Genomic DNA, 13,664 nt, shown 5'->3' with positions numbered 1-13,664 from the left:
TTTCAGGAAAAGTTAGTAAATCTGGCCCTCCTGTGACACGTAGCGAATAACAAATGTCAACTGGTCAATGTGTGAAACGTCGGGAGTAGAATCAACTACGATGGAAAAATACTTCGCCTTTTGCACCTGAAGTATTATTTCAGCTAATACCCTGTCCCATTAAAGCAACGAATTCCTCGCAGATCGTGGATGATAAATATGAGGAAGTCCCCCTTCCCTTATTCCCATACTTCCTCATGTGTTCAGCGAGAAAAGGATCGAACTGACTAAGTAATTCCAAAATGCCAAGATAATTACCATTATTGGGGTAACCTAAGAGTTCATTGTCTCCTCTAAAGGCGAGACCGCGATCTCACCTCCTCAGTTATCGGACCCCAACATGCCGTATCAGAACTAGCAACAGCATTATCTGTTTTGTAAGTTTCTCCCGCCTTAAGTTCGCAGTTCAGTGGCTCGCTCTCATTTTTCTCATCTGCTGTTGTGGCTGTGCACTCAGCGCTAAACGACTCGGCGCTCTCTGCTTGCTCCTCTGACACGTGGTTCTTCCTCACTTTCATTCTTCTGACACTGACTTTTAAAGAATGTAGTTAGTTTTGGTGTACTATTTATAACCTCCTCGGCTTTAGCTAGTTTGAGTTTAGTGATTTTTCTTTTTTTCGCACCGCTCTCGTATTTCCGTGACATGTTTGCCGCTAGCTACTCAGCTTAGCTTATTTTAGTTGAACGCCAGTGGGTATAGCTAGCATAAGATTTTTTTTTATTGCGTCAAATAACTACGGCATGCCAAAAGGACACAAAATGTTTTAAAAAAAGGCAAATTGTTTAGTTTAGTCCATGCTTTTTTATTAGCCAACCGTTATCAGTTTGATTTTACAGGGACGGCGGGGCCCCCCTAGGAGGCGGGGCCCTGGGCTTCAGCCCATGTAGCCCATTGGCTTAACACGGCCCTGGCTACGGCTATGTTTTTCTAAACACTTTCGACCATACAGATGCCATTAGTTATCAGAAACTGCCTCCGAAGAACAGCTACCCCATTGTTTCTGTTGAGATATGGGTACGTTTAGCAGCGGTTGTTTGGTAAAGGAACATAATATCACAGAGTGGGTTGAACTTTTACTGCACTTCCTAATGGAGTAAGCTATCAAGGAGGTTATGTGCAATTACTTGTCTTGAGTAGTTATATATATATATATATATATTGTGACACACCGGGGTAAGTCTGTCACTTGCAGGACCGTCTTCACTGTCTTCTTTGGTGTAAGACAGAATCACAGGACCACAGAAATGAAATAAAACAGTACGGTGCCTGTATATTTATTTATACCAAACAAAACAAAACTAAACTAAACAATATCTATCTCAGTTTGGAGATCTGACTTCCCCCCCCCCCCTTATCTATCTTATCCACTGGGTAGCTAAGCTACTTACCAGTTTTAAACTTGTTGCACCGTATTTCTCTTTTCCTTAATTTCTCCTTTCTCCACAAAGTCTAACCGCAACCACCATAAGCCTCCCCCAGCTCGACCCTGAACAAAGGAGATAATTTCCTTTTATTGTAAACCAGTCCAGCCACTTACAAAACTAACACATCTTAAACACCTGCAGCTGTGCTGGTTTACATTTCAATTAAACCCTTGTACCCCTGGCCCTTGTAGTTTCTTTGGTGGCTGCCATTTTTGTAGGCCCTATTAACTACAACTCCCGCATTCTCTCATATTACTGAATTACAAATGGTACATTGAAATTTCGTTCTGTTTGATATTTTATTTTAAAACACTGAAACTCAAAATCAATTATTGTAACGTGACATTGGTTTTATGTTGGGAAATATTTTTAAGAAAAATAAAAAACTGAAATATCTTGCTTGCAGAAGTATTCAACCCCTGTGCTGTGGAAGCTCCCAATTTACATCGATGAAAGAAATTGCCCAAACGAGGACACAATTACCTTACCATTGGCCTCCACCTGTGAACCATTGAAGTTGCTGTCACATTTTCTGGATAAAAACCCCACTGTTGAAGGATCATTGGTCAGGCTGTGAATCTTAAGGAAAATGAAAACCAAAGAGCATTCTACAGAAGTTAGAGATAAAGTAATACAAATGCATAGATTAGGGAAAGGGTACAACATAATATCCAAGTGTTTGGATATCCCAGTGAGCACCGTTGGATCAATAATCAGGAAGTGGAGCTGGATCACCCCACCCAGGCACTGCCAAGAAAAGGCCGTCCCTCAAAACTCAGCGCTCAAACAAGAAGGAGACTTGTGAGAGAAGCCACAGAGAGGCCAACAATCACTTTGAAGGAGCTACAGAGTTCAGTGGCTGGGAGTGGAGTAATGGTGCACCAGTCAACCATATCAAGAGCTCTGCATAACCCTGGCCTGTAAGGGAGGGTGGCAAGAAAGAAGCCGTTACTCAAAAAGTACCATCTGAAAGCACGTCTGGAGTTTGCCAGAAAGCATGAGAGTGACCCAGCTGCGATGTGGGAAAAGGTTTTGTGGTCAGATGAGACCAAGATAGAGCTTTTTGGCCAAAACTCAAAGCGCTATGTGTGGCGCAAACCTAACACTGCCCATGCCTCAAGACACACCATCCCTACAGTGAAGTATGGTGGTGGCAGCATCATGCTGTGAGGATGCTTCTCATCAGCAGGGACTGGGCATCTAGTTAAAATTGAAGGAAGAATGGATGGAGCAAAATACAGGGAAATACTGCAAGAGAACCTGCTTCAGTCCGCTAAAAAACTGAAGCTTGGGAGGAAATTCACCTTTCAGCAGGACAATGATCCCAAGCATAAGTCCAAAACAACATTGGAGTGGCTCAAGAACAAAAATGTGAATGTCCTACAGTGGCCCAGTCAAAGTCCTGATCTCAATCCCATTGAGAATCTGTGGCACTATTTGAAAATTGCGGTCCACAAGCGTCGTCCAACCAACCTGAACAACCTGGAGCAAATGTGCCAAGAAGAATGGGCCAAAATCACTCCGACACTGTGTGCAAAGCTGGTACATACTTACCCCAAAAGACTTAAAGCTGTTATTGCAGCGAAAGGTGGCTCTACCAAATATTAATGTGTGGGGGTTGAATACTTATGCAAGCAAGACATTTCAGTTTTTTATTTTTCTTAAAAATATTTCCCAGCATAAAACCAATGTGACCTTACAATAACTGATTTTGAGTTTCAGTGTTTTAAAATAAAATATCAAACAGAATGAAATTTCAATGTACCATTTGTAATTCAGTAATATGAGAGAATTGGTCAGGGATCTGAATACTTTTGCAAGGCACTATATATATATATATATATATATATATATATATATATATATATATACACACATGCTCAAATTTGTTGGTACCCCTCCACAAAAAATGAGAATGCACATTTTTCTCTGAAATAACTTGAAACTGACAAAAGTAATTGGCATCCACCATTGTTTATTCCATATTTAATAGAAATCAGACTTTGCTTTTGATTTTTTATTCAACATAATATTGTAAATAATAAAACAAATGAAAATGGCATGGACAAAAATGATGGGACCGCTAACCTAATATTTTGTTGCACAACCTTTAGAGGCAATCACTGCAATCAAACGTTTTCTGTAGCTCTCAATGAGACTTCTGCACCTGTTAACAGGTAGTTTGGCCCACTCTTCCTGAGCAAACTGCTCCAGCTGTCTCAGGTTTGATGGGTGCCTTCTCCAGACTGCAAGTTTCAGCTCTTTCCATAGATGTTCAATAGGATTCAGATCAGGACTCATAGAAGGCCACTTCAGAATAGTCCAATGTTTTGTTCTTATCCATTCTTGGGTGCTTTTAGCTGTGTGTTTTGGGTCATTATCCTGTTGGAGGACCCATGACCTGCGACTGAGACAGAGCTTTCTGACCCTGGGCAGTACGTTTCGTTCCAGAATGCCTTGATAGTCTTGAGATTTCATTGTGCCCTGCACAGATTCAAGGCACCCTGTGCCAGGCGCAGCAAAGCAGCCCCAAAACATAACCGAGCCTCCTTCATGTTTCACTGTAGGTATGGTGTTCTTTTCTTTGAAAGCTTCATTTTTTCGTCTGTGAACATAGAGCTGATGTGACTTGCCAAAAAGCTCCAGTTTTGACTCATCTGTCCAAAGGACATTCTCCCAGAAGGATTGTGGCTTGTCAATATGCATTTTAGCAAATTCCAGTCTGGCTTTTTTATGTTTTTCTTTCAAAAGTGGAGTCCTCCTGGGTCTTCCTCCATGGAGCCCACTTTCGCTCAAAAAGCGATGGATGGTGTGATCAGAAACTGACGTACCTTCACCTTGGAGTTCAGCTTGTATCTCTTTGGCAGTTATCCTTGGTTCTTTTTCTACCATTCGCACTATCCTTCTGTTCAATCTGGGGTCGATTTTCCTCTTGCGGCCGCGCCCAGGGAGGTTGGCTACAGTTCCATGGACCTTAAACTTCGTAATAATATTTGCAACTATTGTCACAGGAACATCAAGCTGCTTGGAGATGGTCTTGTAGCCTTTACCTTTACCATGCTTGTCTATTATTTTCTTTCTGATCTCCTCAGACAACTCTCTCCTTTGCTTTCTCTGGTCCATGTTCAGTGTGGTGCACACAATGATACCAAACAGCACAGTGACTACTTTTCTCCATTTAAATAGGCTGAATGACTGATTACAAGATTGGAGACATGTGTGATACTAATTAAAGAAACTAATTAGTTTGAAATATCACTATAATCCAATTATTTATTATCTTTTCTAAGGGGTACCAACAAATGTGTCCAGGCCATTTTAGAATATCTTTGTAGAATAAGCAATAATTCATCTCTTTTCACAGCTTCTTTGCTTTATTCTATGACATACCAAAGGCATGCAAGTATACATGATAAAATAGCTTTTAATTTCATCACTTTTCAGGAGGAATGAAGCATTATTTCAATGAGCTGTAAGGGTGCCAACAAATTTGAGCACATCTGTATGTATGTATATATATATATATATATATATATATGTTGATTTATAAGCATTGATTGGTTATTGCATTTTATTTATCGAATAATAAAAAAAAGTTTTTAACAGTAACTGTATTTGGATGGTAGCGGATGTTGGCACATGAGTGGTGTAGCAACGTGATGTATCTTAACTATAGGCTTTTCTACTCACCCTGAATGCACTCACTCTTCAGCAAGCAAACTATATTGAACAATTTAATTCCAGTAATTATGTAAAATGAATGTATGTGACTGATACCTATGTTCTTAGTTTTATTAATGGTTCACTTTCTTCCGGGCTAGTTCCATCGGCTCTTAAGGTAGCTGTCATAAAGCCAGTCATCAAGAAACATAACTTGGATCCAAAGCTATTAGAAAGGGTAGTTGCAAATCAATTGCATCAATTTTTTACACAAAACAACATCTATGAAAAATTTCAGTCTGGTTTTCGCCATGCACATAGTACTGAGGCAGCTCATGTTAGAGTATTAAATGATCTATTAACTGGCACAGTTTTAATTTTATTAGATCTAAGTGCTGCTTTTGATACTGTGGATCACTCTATCTTAATCTATCGCCTGCAAAATTTTGTGGGTTTATCTGGAGTTGTTTTACCCTGGTTCAAGTCTTATCTTTCTGATAGGTCTCAATTTGTTTTAATTGGGAATGAAAAATCTGCACTGTCTGAATTAGTTTGTGGTGTTCCACAGGGCTCTATTTTAGGTCCTTTGTTTTCCATGTATATGCTCCGTCTGGGTGATATTATAAGCAAACTGAGTAAATTTCCATTTTTATACAGATGACACCCAGCTGTGTTTGTCTCCTGGTGATGCCTCTTTTGGGACCAATATAGTATCATGTTTTACTAACATTAAGGGCTGGATGTCTCAAAATTTCTTAATGTTGAATGCAGAAAAAAGGTTTTGTTAGTGGGTTCATCAAACCAGCTAGATAAGCCTGAATCATTTGGCCTGGATTTCAGCAGACTACCTTCTGAACCTGTACTAGAAATGAGACATTTAGGTGCGATCTTCGACCCTACTCTTTTATTTGAGAAACATATAAAAAGATTACAAAATCGCCTTTTTATCATTTGAGAAATATTGCAAAACTTAGACCTATAATCTCTACATCTGACACTGAAAGACTAGCACATGCCTTTGTATTTAGGAGAACTGCTTACTCCATATACCCCCAATCGTAACCTTAGATCCCTGAATATGGGATGGCTGGTAATCCCTAAAATAAAGTGTGTCAAATGGGGAGGAATGGCTTGTTGTTATAGAGCCCCCAAACTTTGGAATGAGCTACCAGCACATGTGAGGGAAGCTGAGTCTATCTGTTTTTAAAACCAGACTAAAAACATGTTTGTTTGAGCTGGCATTTTGATAATATGTATATGTATGTGTATGTATATATCTGTTTAAATTTTTATTGTTGTATCTGTTTGTATTTATTTGCATTATATATTTTTTTAATTGAGCTACTGGTGTTTACATTGTATATTTCTTAAACTTTTTTCATCTGACATGTTTGTTTTGTTTTTATAAATTTGACTATTTTTGTCCTGTAAAGTGCTTTGAGACACACCTGTATGAAGGGGGCTATATAAATAAACTTTGATTTGATTTGATTTACACTTCTATTTGTCTGCAGACTAGCCTATGTTGCCAGATGATCATAGAAGCAATGACAATTGTATGAAATGGTGAAAAGATGAAGCAAGCAATACTGATTCAAGAACATGGTTTTTTGTGTTCTCTTAGTGTGTTTACACTTACAACTCTGACCTGAACTCTCTCTCTCTCTCTCTCTCGCTCACACACACACACACACACACACACACATGCCGAGTCTATGCTCTGTCACAATGTGTAATTATCTCAGTGCAACCCAAATGTGGCAGGTAGGCATTTACATTTTATCATAGGTTGTCTGGTGGATAATTTTTTTATTTATCTTTTACATTTCCTGTCAAACTTCCTCCTAGGAATTTTACTTTAAGGTTTATGCCTATTCCCATCAATGACGCTTCCCAGGCACTGAAGGCCAATCCGGAAAAAACTGAAGATGCGCTACAGAAGGTGAGACCCTCTATACTGTAGCTAACTGAGGAGATCTGTGGCAGTACCAGTGCAAGCTAAGTCTTCTTATCAGAGTTGGGTTTCTTGGTCACATGTACATTTTTGTCTACAGTGTATCTTGTGCACTGTTGTTCCATATACATTACTTTGAATGTAGGTCACTGTGAGTTACATTTTCATAGTACAGATAATTGATTGAATTTTAGAGGCTATTGCTTTAGAATCACTTGTCTGGTTTTGAAATGCTATTCATAATACTGACACTTGCCTTTTTTAAATTACTTTATGCTTTTACAACATGGAAATAATTGTTTTGTAATCTGTCTCAATTTGTTTAAGGATCTTTGAAGCCTTATATTACTGCTGGTTACTGTTATTTGGAACTCTCTTTCTTTTCAGATTGAGAACTATCTTCTCCGCAATCATGAGACTAGGAAGTACTTGCAGGAGCAAGCTTATAGGTTACAGCAGGGCATCGTCACCACGACCACACAGCAAGTGAGCCTTTACCAAGCAACTTCTATTCACATAATAAAGAGGTTTAGCAAGGTGTCCTTGCAAAATGTGAGGCGTCATGAATTCACACATCTTTATAGTGCATACATTAATACATTGAGCACAAAGTGGTTTTAATAGTCACAGTCCAGCAATTAAATGAAACTCAGAAGGTTACATTTAAGGCATCGACATTCTAGGACCACCAGCATGTAAATGTATTGCATAAACTGGTTAAAATGGGCACTATTTGTCCTGGAGAAGGTTAAGTAACTACATTTCTTTTTTTCCCCTTACCTTTTTATGATGTTTAAAAGTTAATTTGAGATCTATTGCTCCAATGTTGATTGTTTTTTTTTTTTTTAGTTTCGCAATAACCCACAACAGGGTGTGCACTAAGACGTGTTCAACCACCCAGAAGTTCAGTAAGATATGTGTTACCACACACCCCGGAGTGGGTTATTGCAATTTATATAATTATTTTATAAAAAAGGAAAGCAAAAAACAATAGCATTTGAAATTAAGTTTTATGTAATGTATCCTTCCGCCAGTGCAAAATAGTTCCTAGACTTCATCTTTAGAAGCTACAAATTTGCTGGAAAAAGTTTCTCTTTTTCAGATTTAAATGCAGTTTGAAAAACTAAAAATATAACTGCTTATTTACATGTGTTATACATAATTAAGTAAAGCTGAAGTTTGAAATCCCTGTTTCCCCAGTACAATAATCAAGCTCTACACCTTTATTTTGTATTCCTGCCTGCAACTCTTCTCAACACTAGTTGAACTTCTCCCATAGTCTCTCAGACAGTCAGTGAGGCAGTAATTCATATTTATCAAGTTGAACAAAACTGTTCACTGTATTATAATACACACTGATGTCTGCAATTACTGTCATTTATTTACATTTATATACTTATGAACCTAGGTAGTTTTTTTTTGTTATTTTTCGTCATACGCAGTCCCTTCGTCGTTAAGATCCAATGTCACCAAATCTCCACCCTGATTTCAGAACTTGCTGTGCGGCAAAATCTGGTACTTAAACCCGGGACCTTGCAGGAACTATTACCCTGGTCGAGGAGATCGAGATTTTGTAAAAAAAAAAAAATAATAATAATTTACAGCAATTGATTATCATTTACATTTTGTAGAATTATATTTAATTTCTGTTAGTGTTTCACTATAAAGAAATATAAAATGTTGAATGTCTGTTTGGCCCTAAGTCCTTAACTGACAGTATGGCGGCGCTTTTTTTTTTTTTTTTTTTTTTTTTTTTTAAGCGGTTGAACCAGACAGTTCTTCCTGCACGGTCATGTTATCTTGTTCAGGCAATCACATTATTTTAGTTTATCCAAACCACATAACGGTTATAATCTGAGCCTGTAGAATCCTAGTTCGCAGCTTCGTTTGAGTACTTGGTCACATCTTGTGATTTCTTCAATTTTCAATATATATATATATATATATATATTTGTATTATTGTAATTGATGCCATATATTATAGCATGTAAAATGAAAAATATCGCTTAATGTATACTTTCAAAATGTTTTAGTATTACAGGTTAATCAAAGAGGCAGTCTGTCTGTAAAAAGTGTGTTACGCTTACCCAAAAGCTTGTGTTTTAAGTATTAATTATTTTTAAGTAAAGCTTTTGCCCATTTTGTTATTTATTGATGTATATTTTGTTTGAACTATATCATCAAATGGAATCAGAAAGAAATCTGTCCAAACTCAATGATCATTGTTAAATTATGATCGAGCTTTATAATTTTAATTACAGGTAAATTAAATCTATTCTGATTTGATATAATATGAAAAATCTTTGTAGATTTCCGTTGTCTGTTAAAAAAATAAAAACAAATAAAATGTGTTTGCAATTAAAAATAAATACAAAAATGGATCCACCAATTTAATGCTAAAATTATTATCGCTATCAATTTGAAAATGGTGGTACACAGCTGGTACATCAAGTGTCATTTACGGAATGCCAAACCTAAGTATCGCAACTTTATCTGTCTTTACTGTGATGCAGAGTCTCCTCCTACTCTCGAGTCACGCATATATACACACGGTGAGTTTTGCTGTAAAAATGAATGAAAGGTACAATTAATATCAGTATTTGTATTACTTAGTTTAACTTTAGTACTAATGAATATGAAAAAAAAAACTTGGACAATACTAAAATAACACTTGCTGCCACCGGTTTAATACCTGTCCAATATCTCATTGGTAAAGCTTTGTACTAAACCAAACAACAGCTAGTTCACTCTGTCATATCCTACTAAATCTACACTATAAAAACACTAATAGCAAAAACAAAATGTAGTAATCCTTTTCCCAAATAGGAGGAATGTAATACAGTGCACTCCATTTATAAGAATTACTGATATAAGAATCAACCACATATAGTGATCAAAACCACTGGGACAAAATCATTCCTTTACCAACCAATGTAAAATAATCTGCTTGTAAGAATCAAGCAATCCACTTATAAGAATCATTTCGGGGCAAACTGACCACATGTAATACGATACTGTATGAAGTGCAATGACATGTACAGCCAATTGTAGTGTGCAAGGTATATTTTATTTGGACTAGTTTAAGTAATTGTATAATACCTTATTTGAATTCAGAATCATGTAGGACCCACCAATATTGAAATAATCAGACTGGACAATGCTTCTGTTGAATACAAAGGGACAGTTTTATTGAAAATAAAACGAAATAAAGGAAACATTACAGGTGCAACAACTTATAAAGTAATACAGAAAGGGAAAGTTAACTAAACCAAACAGTACAGAAAGGAAAGTTTAAACAACGACACCCCACTCCCAATAGCTGATTAGCGATCCAAAGCAATCTATGGGAGATTCCCTTAAAGGTTACAACCACATTCCTGACGGTTATTTAAGGCGAAGGTTAGTGTTAACAGGGCTATCGTTAACACAATTATTTACTTTTGTTAGTATTTGATAATCAAAGCATTGTTAAATCAGTCTCATATATATGTTTTGGTTCAGAAGTCAATTCTCACTCTTCCGAGATAGATGCTCTTTGCGTCCAGACAACCTAACGAGAATTATCTATTATCAAGACAGCTAAATTTGGATTCTAGCTTTAAACGCAGAATAATAATTGTATTGTAAAGCCCACATCAATTTGTATAAATCACATACAACAAACAATTACTAACTCAAAGCATGAATTGAAAGCAATAATACTTTTCTTACATTCTACCTAAAACAAAACGTTCATTTTACTTTAAGGTCTGCTTATTCTCGAGTTCATAAGAGGATAATAAAAACACTACGTGTTAATACTTAACAGACTATTTGCTGCCTCCTCCAGCTGATCTGTGTCTTCAATGAAAAACAGGCACTGAAAGGCTTTCCTGTTGGCAGAGAGTCCAGGTTCTGGGGTCTGTCTTCTTTGCTTTTGTGTCTCCTTACCAGGGGACTAAAGAAATGTTTTTGCAAAAACAAATCATTAACTATTTAGGTATTCCACTGAAACAGCAAATCCTCCACAGAATGTGCAGATTCCAGCACTGCTAGCTAATACAAGACTGAATATATTTCAATCTCTGTCGACTTCAAATGTTCATCCAACTCTTTCTCCAGTGATCAATCGGGGCTAAGTTAGAGATTTGATTACACTAGAGTAGTTATCTCATATCTGTATATATATATATATAGTTTCTGAAAACGATATCTCTGTTCAAGCCAGTCGCAGGCTGGGTCTTCAGATTGTCAAAGTTGTGTGTCAAGAGCCTTGGGTTTCGTGTCGGGAGCCCCGATTGAAAGTCGTGCTGTCTTTTCCTACTCCTCACCCCGGTGATTGGATAATTTGTTTATTTGGGGCGGTGCCCGAGTCCACATGGAGTGTTTTCCCTTTGGATGTTCTCTTTCCGAGATGCCAGGGTTCTCAATTGGTCCACTGTTTTTCCCCTGTCGGCTGTATTTATGAGGTGGACTGTTTTCTGTCCAAGGTGTCAAAATACTAAAAACTGTCTTGTTTGTACCCTTTTGGAAGACACCTCTGGCGCCAAAGGATTCATTCAGCGATGGTGAAGATAAACCCCTTTGTCCAGTATTTTTAAAAGCATTCTTTATCAGTGGGGGAGTTTGTGACAAGAAACCAAGCAGACACAGCGAATGGCTTAGGACCACCCTTTCCCTGTATATTCAATTTCTGTTAATTTCATAAACAGAATGATATTGGGGCTCCTGAGTGGCGCATCCAGTAAAGGCGCTCCGCGTGGAGAGCAGGATGCGCCCTATAGCCTGGAGATCGCGGGTTTGAATCCAGGCTGTGTCATTGCCGACTGTGAGTTCCCAGGGGGTGGCGCACAATTGGCCGAGCACCGCCCGGTTAAGGAGGGCTTAGGTCGGCAGGGCACGGTTCACCGCGCACCAACGACCCCTGTGGCTGATGGGGTGCCTGTAGGTCTGCAGTGGAACCATTCAGATCTGTGTTGTCCTCCGGCACTATAAGTCTGATGGCTTTGATGTGGATCTGCAGTGTGAAAAAAGCCGGCTAGGCAGGGACATGTTTCGGAGGACGCATGTGTCAGCCACCGTTCCCCAAATCACCAGGGGGTTGCAGCGGTGAACCGGGATTAATAAAATACAATTGGCAATTCCAAATTGGGGAGAAAACTAGGGTAAAATCATTGGCAATGACTACATTTTATTTAAAAAAAAAAACAATGATATTATGACCCAACCTTGACACTACACAATACACAACTGTTTTTGAATTTGAATTTGATCACATCATGTGTGATTAGGCACATACTTAGTATGGATCATGCAGTGATGTCCTGACAGTAAAATACTGTACTGTAATGTAATTTTAATTCAAAGGCAATTACACAACACTGCACGGCAGTTAAACTAGGCACCCTCACGAGATGATAGTTTCTCAAGTATACTGTAGTAAAATAGGATTCTGCAGCCTTGAGTAAACATAATTGTGATCATATAACAAGTTGCTTACCCACGAGGACATGTTTTGATGTATTGTCCTCAGTGATTAAGCACCATTGACATTTGTATACTGTATTTAAACTGCTGACCCGTGGAGGCGCTTTTGCTAATTGTAAGGGGACGTGGCCGAGGCTGGAGTCTTGATTTACAGTTTAAAACCGGTGTTGGTTTTATTTTTTTTACAGTGCGGTGGGGAAACGACCCCTAATAAAACAAAACAAACAAAATAAAGGTAGCTTTCAGTTGGACTTGGAGCATGAACTAAACAATACTTCCTGTGGTCCCTGTCAGACGTCAGGACGGATAAGCCGTTTACCCAACTAAACAAATACAAATCAAAACAGTTCATATGACCCCCCCCCCCCCCCCCACCAACGGAAACTACACATATACTGCGACTACTTTACTTATTTGCACAGTATAGTACTGGAACTAACAGATCTCTTACTCGCTCTTTGGTTTTGATTTCTTTCTCTTAGCTTCTGCAATGCACGCACTCTTCCACCTCCTTACTCCTCTGTACTCCCATCACAAAGCTATCGGCTAAGCCCTTTTTATCAAGGTGTTATTAACTTTAACAGACAGTTAACCAATTGACCATTATCCTTAATTCGTTAAGGAAACAACTATAGAGGCGTGCATACATGTGGGAAATCATGACATCTAGTGGTCAACCTATTACACTGCAGGGAGCAAAGCTCTTATTCTCAAAGTAACATACTGATTCTGCAGCACTTCACCACAGTAATCATCTCGGTCTGTTTTTTAAGAATCAACCGCTTATAAGAATCAAATCATCCAGGACGGATATGATTCTTATAAACTGAGTGCACTGTGTAAGTATGCGAATATGTTCACAAACTGCTGTATAACAATGCAATCTGGTGTTTACTGTTTCAATTTTTTTTGTTTTTTACATTTTTTTTAAGTAACCTTTTTATTGAAAACATCTCTAAAATAAACTCCATTTACTTTTTTCCAATTGCACTGCCTGTTCTATATAGGGAGTGCTTGGTTAGAAATACTGAGGACTGCTCCAATAAAACCAGACACTCTTCATGTTTACATTAGATGCTCTTCTGCAAAACCACTGAGCATAGCAGGGGTTTGCCTGAAG

The 13,664-nt window shown here is 38.0% G+C and overlaps 1 protein-coding gene across 5 annotated transcripts in view; it reads left to right on the top strand.

Moving 5' to 3' along the window:
• Positions 1-13,664, top strand: part of LOC117435749 (F-actin-uncapping protein LRRC16A) — a 329,028-nt gene that overhangs the window by 245,959 nt on the left and 69,405 nt on the right. For 4 of the 5 annotated variants that reach the window (XM_059013484.1, XM_059013491.1, XM_059013480.1 and 1 more), the window contains exons 23-24: positions 6,973-7,066; positions 7,466-7,564. In XM_059013484.1, the coding sequence (XP_058869467.1) occupies positions 6,973-7,066; positions 7,466-7,564 (193 nt within the window). Of the gene's footprint in view, positions 1-6,972; positions 7,067-7,465; positions 7,565-9,591; positions 9,631-13,664 lie in introns of all 5 variants that reach the window. The other variant, XM_059013470.1, reaches the window with a different exon arrangement.

Source organism: Acipenser ruthenus, chromosome 3, assembly GCF_902713425.1.
Source record: "Acipenser ruthenus chromosome 3, fAciRut3.2 maternal haplotype, whole genome shotgun sequence".
Classification (NCBI taxonomy): domain Eukaryota; kingdom Metazoa; phylum Chordata; class Actinopteri; order Acipenseriformes; family Acipenseridae; genus Acipenser; species Acipenser ruthenus.
The sequence above is the reverse complement of the archived record's forward strand: the minus strand, read 5'-3'. Positions and strand labels throughout refer to the sequence as shown.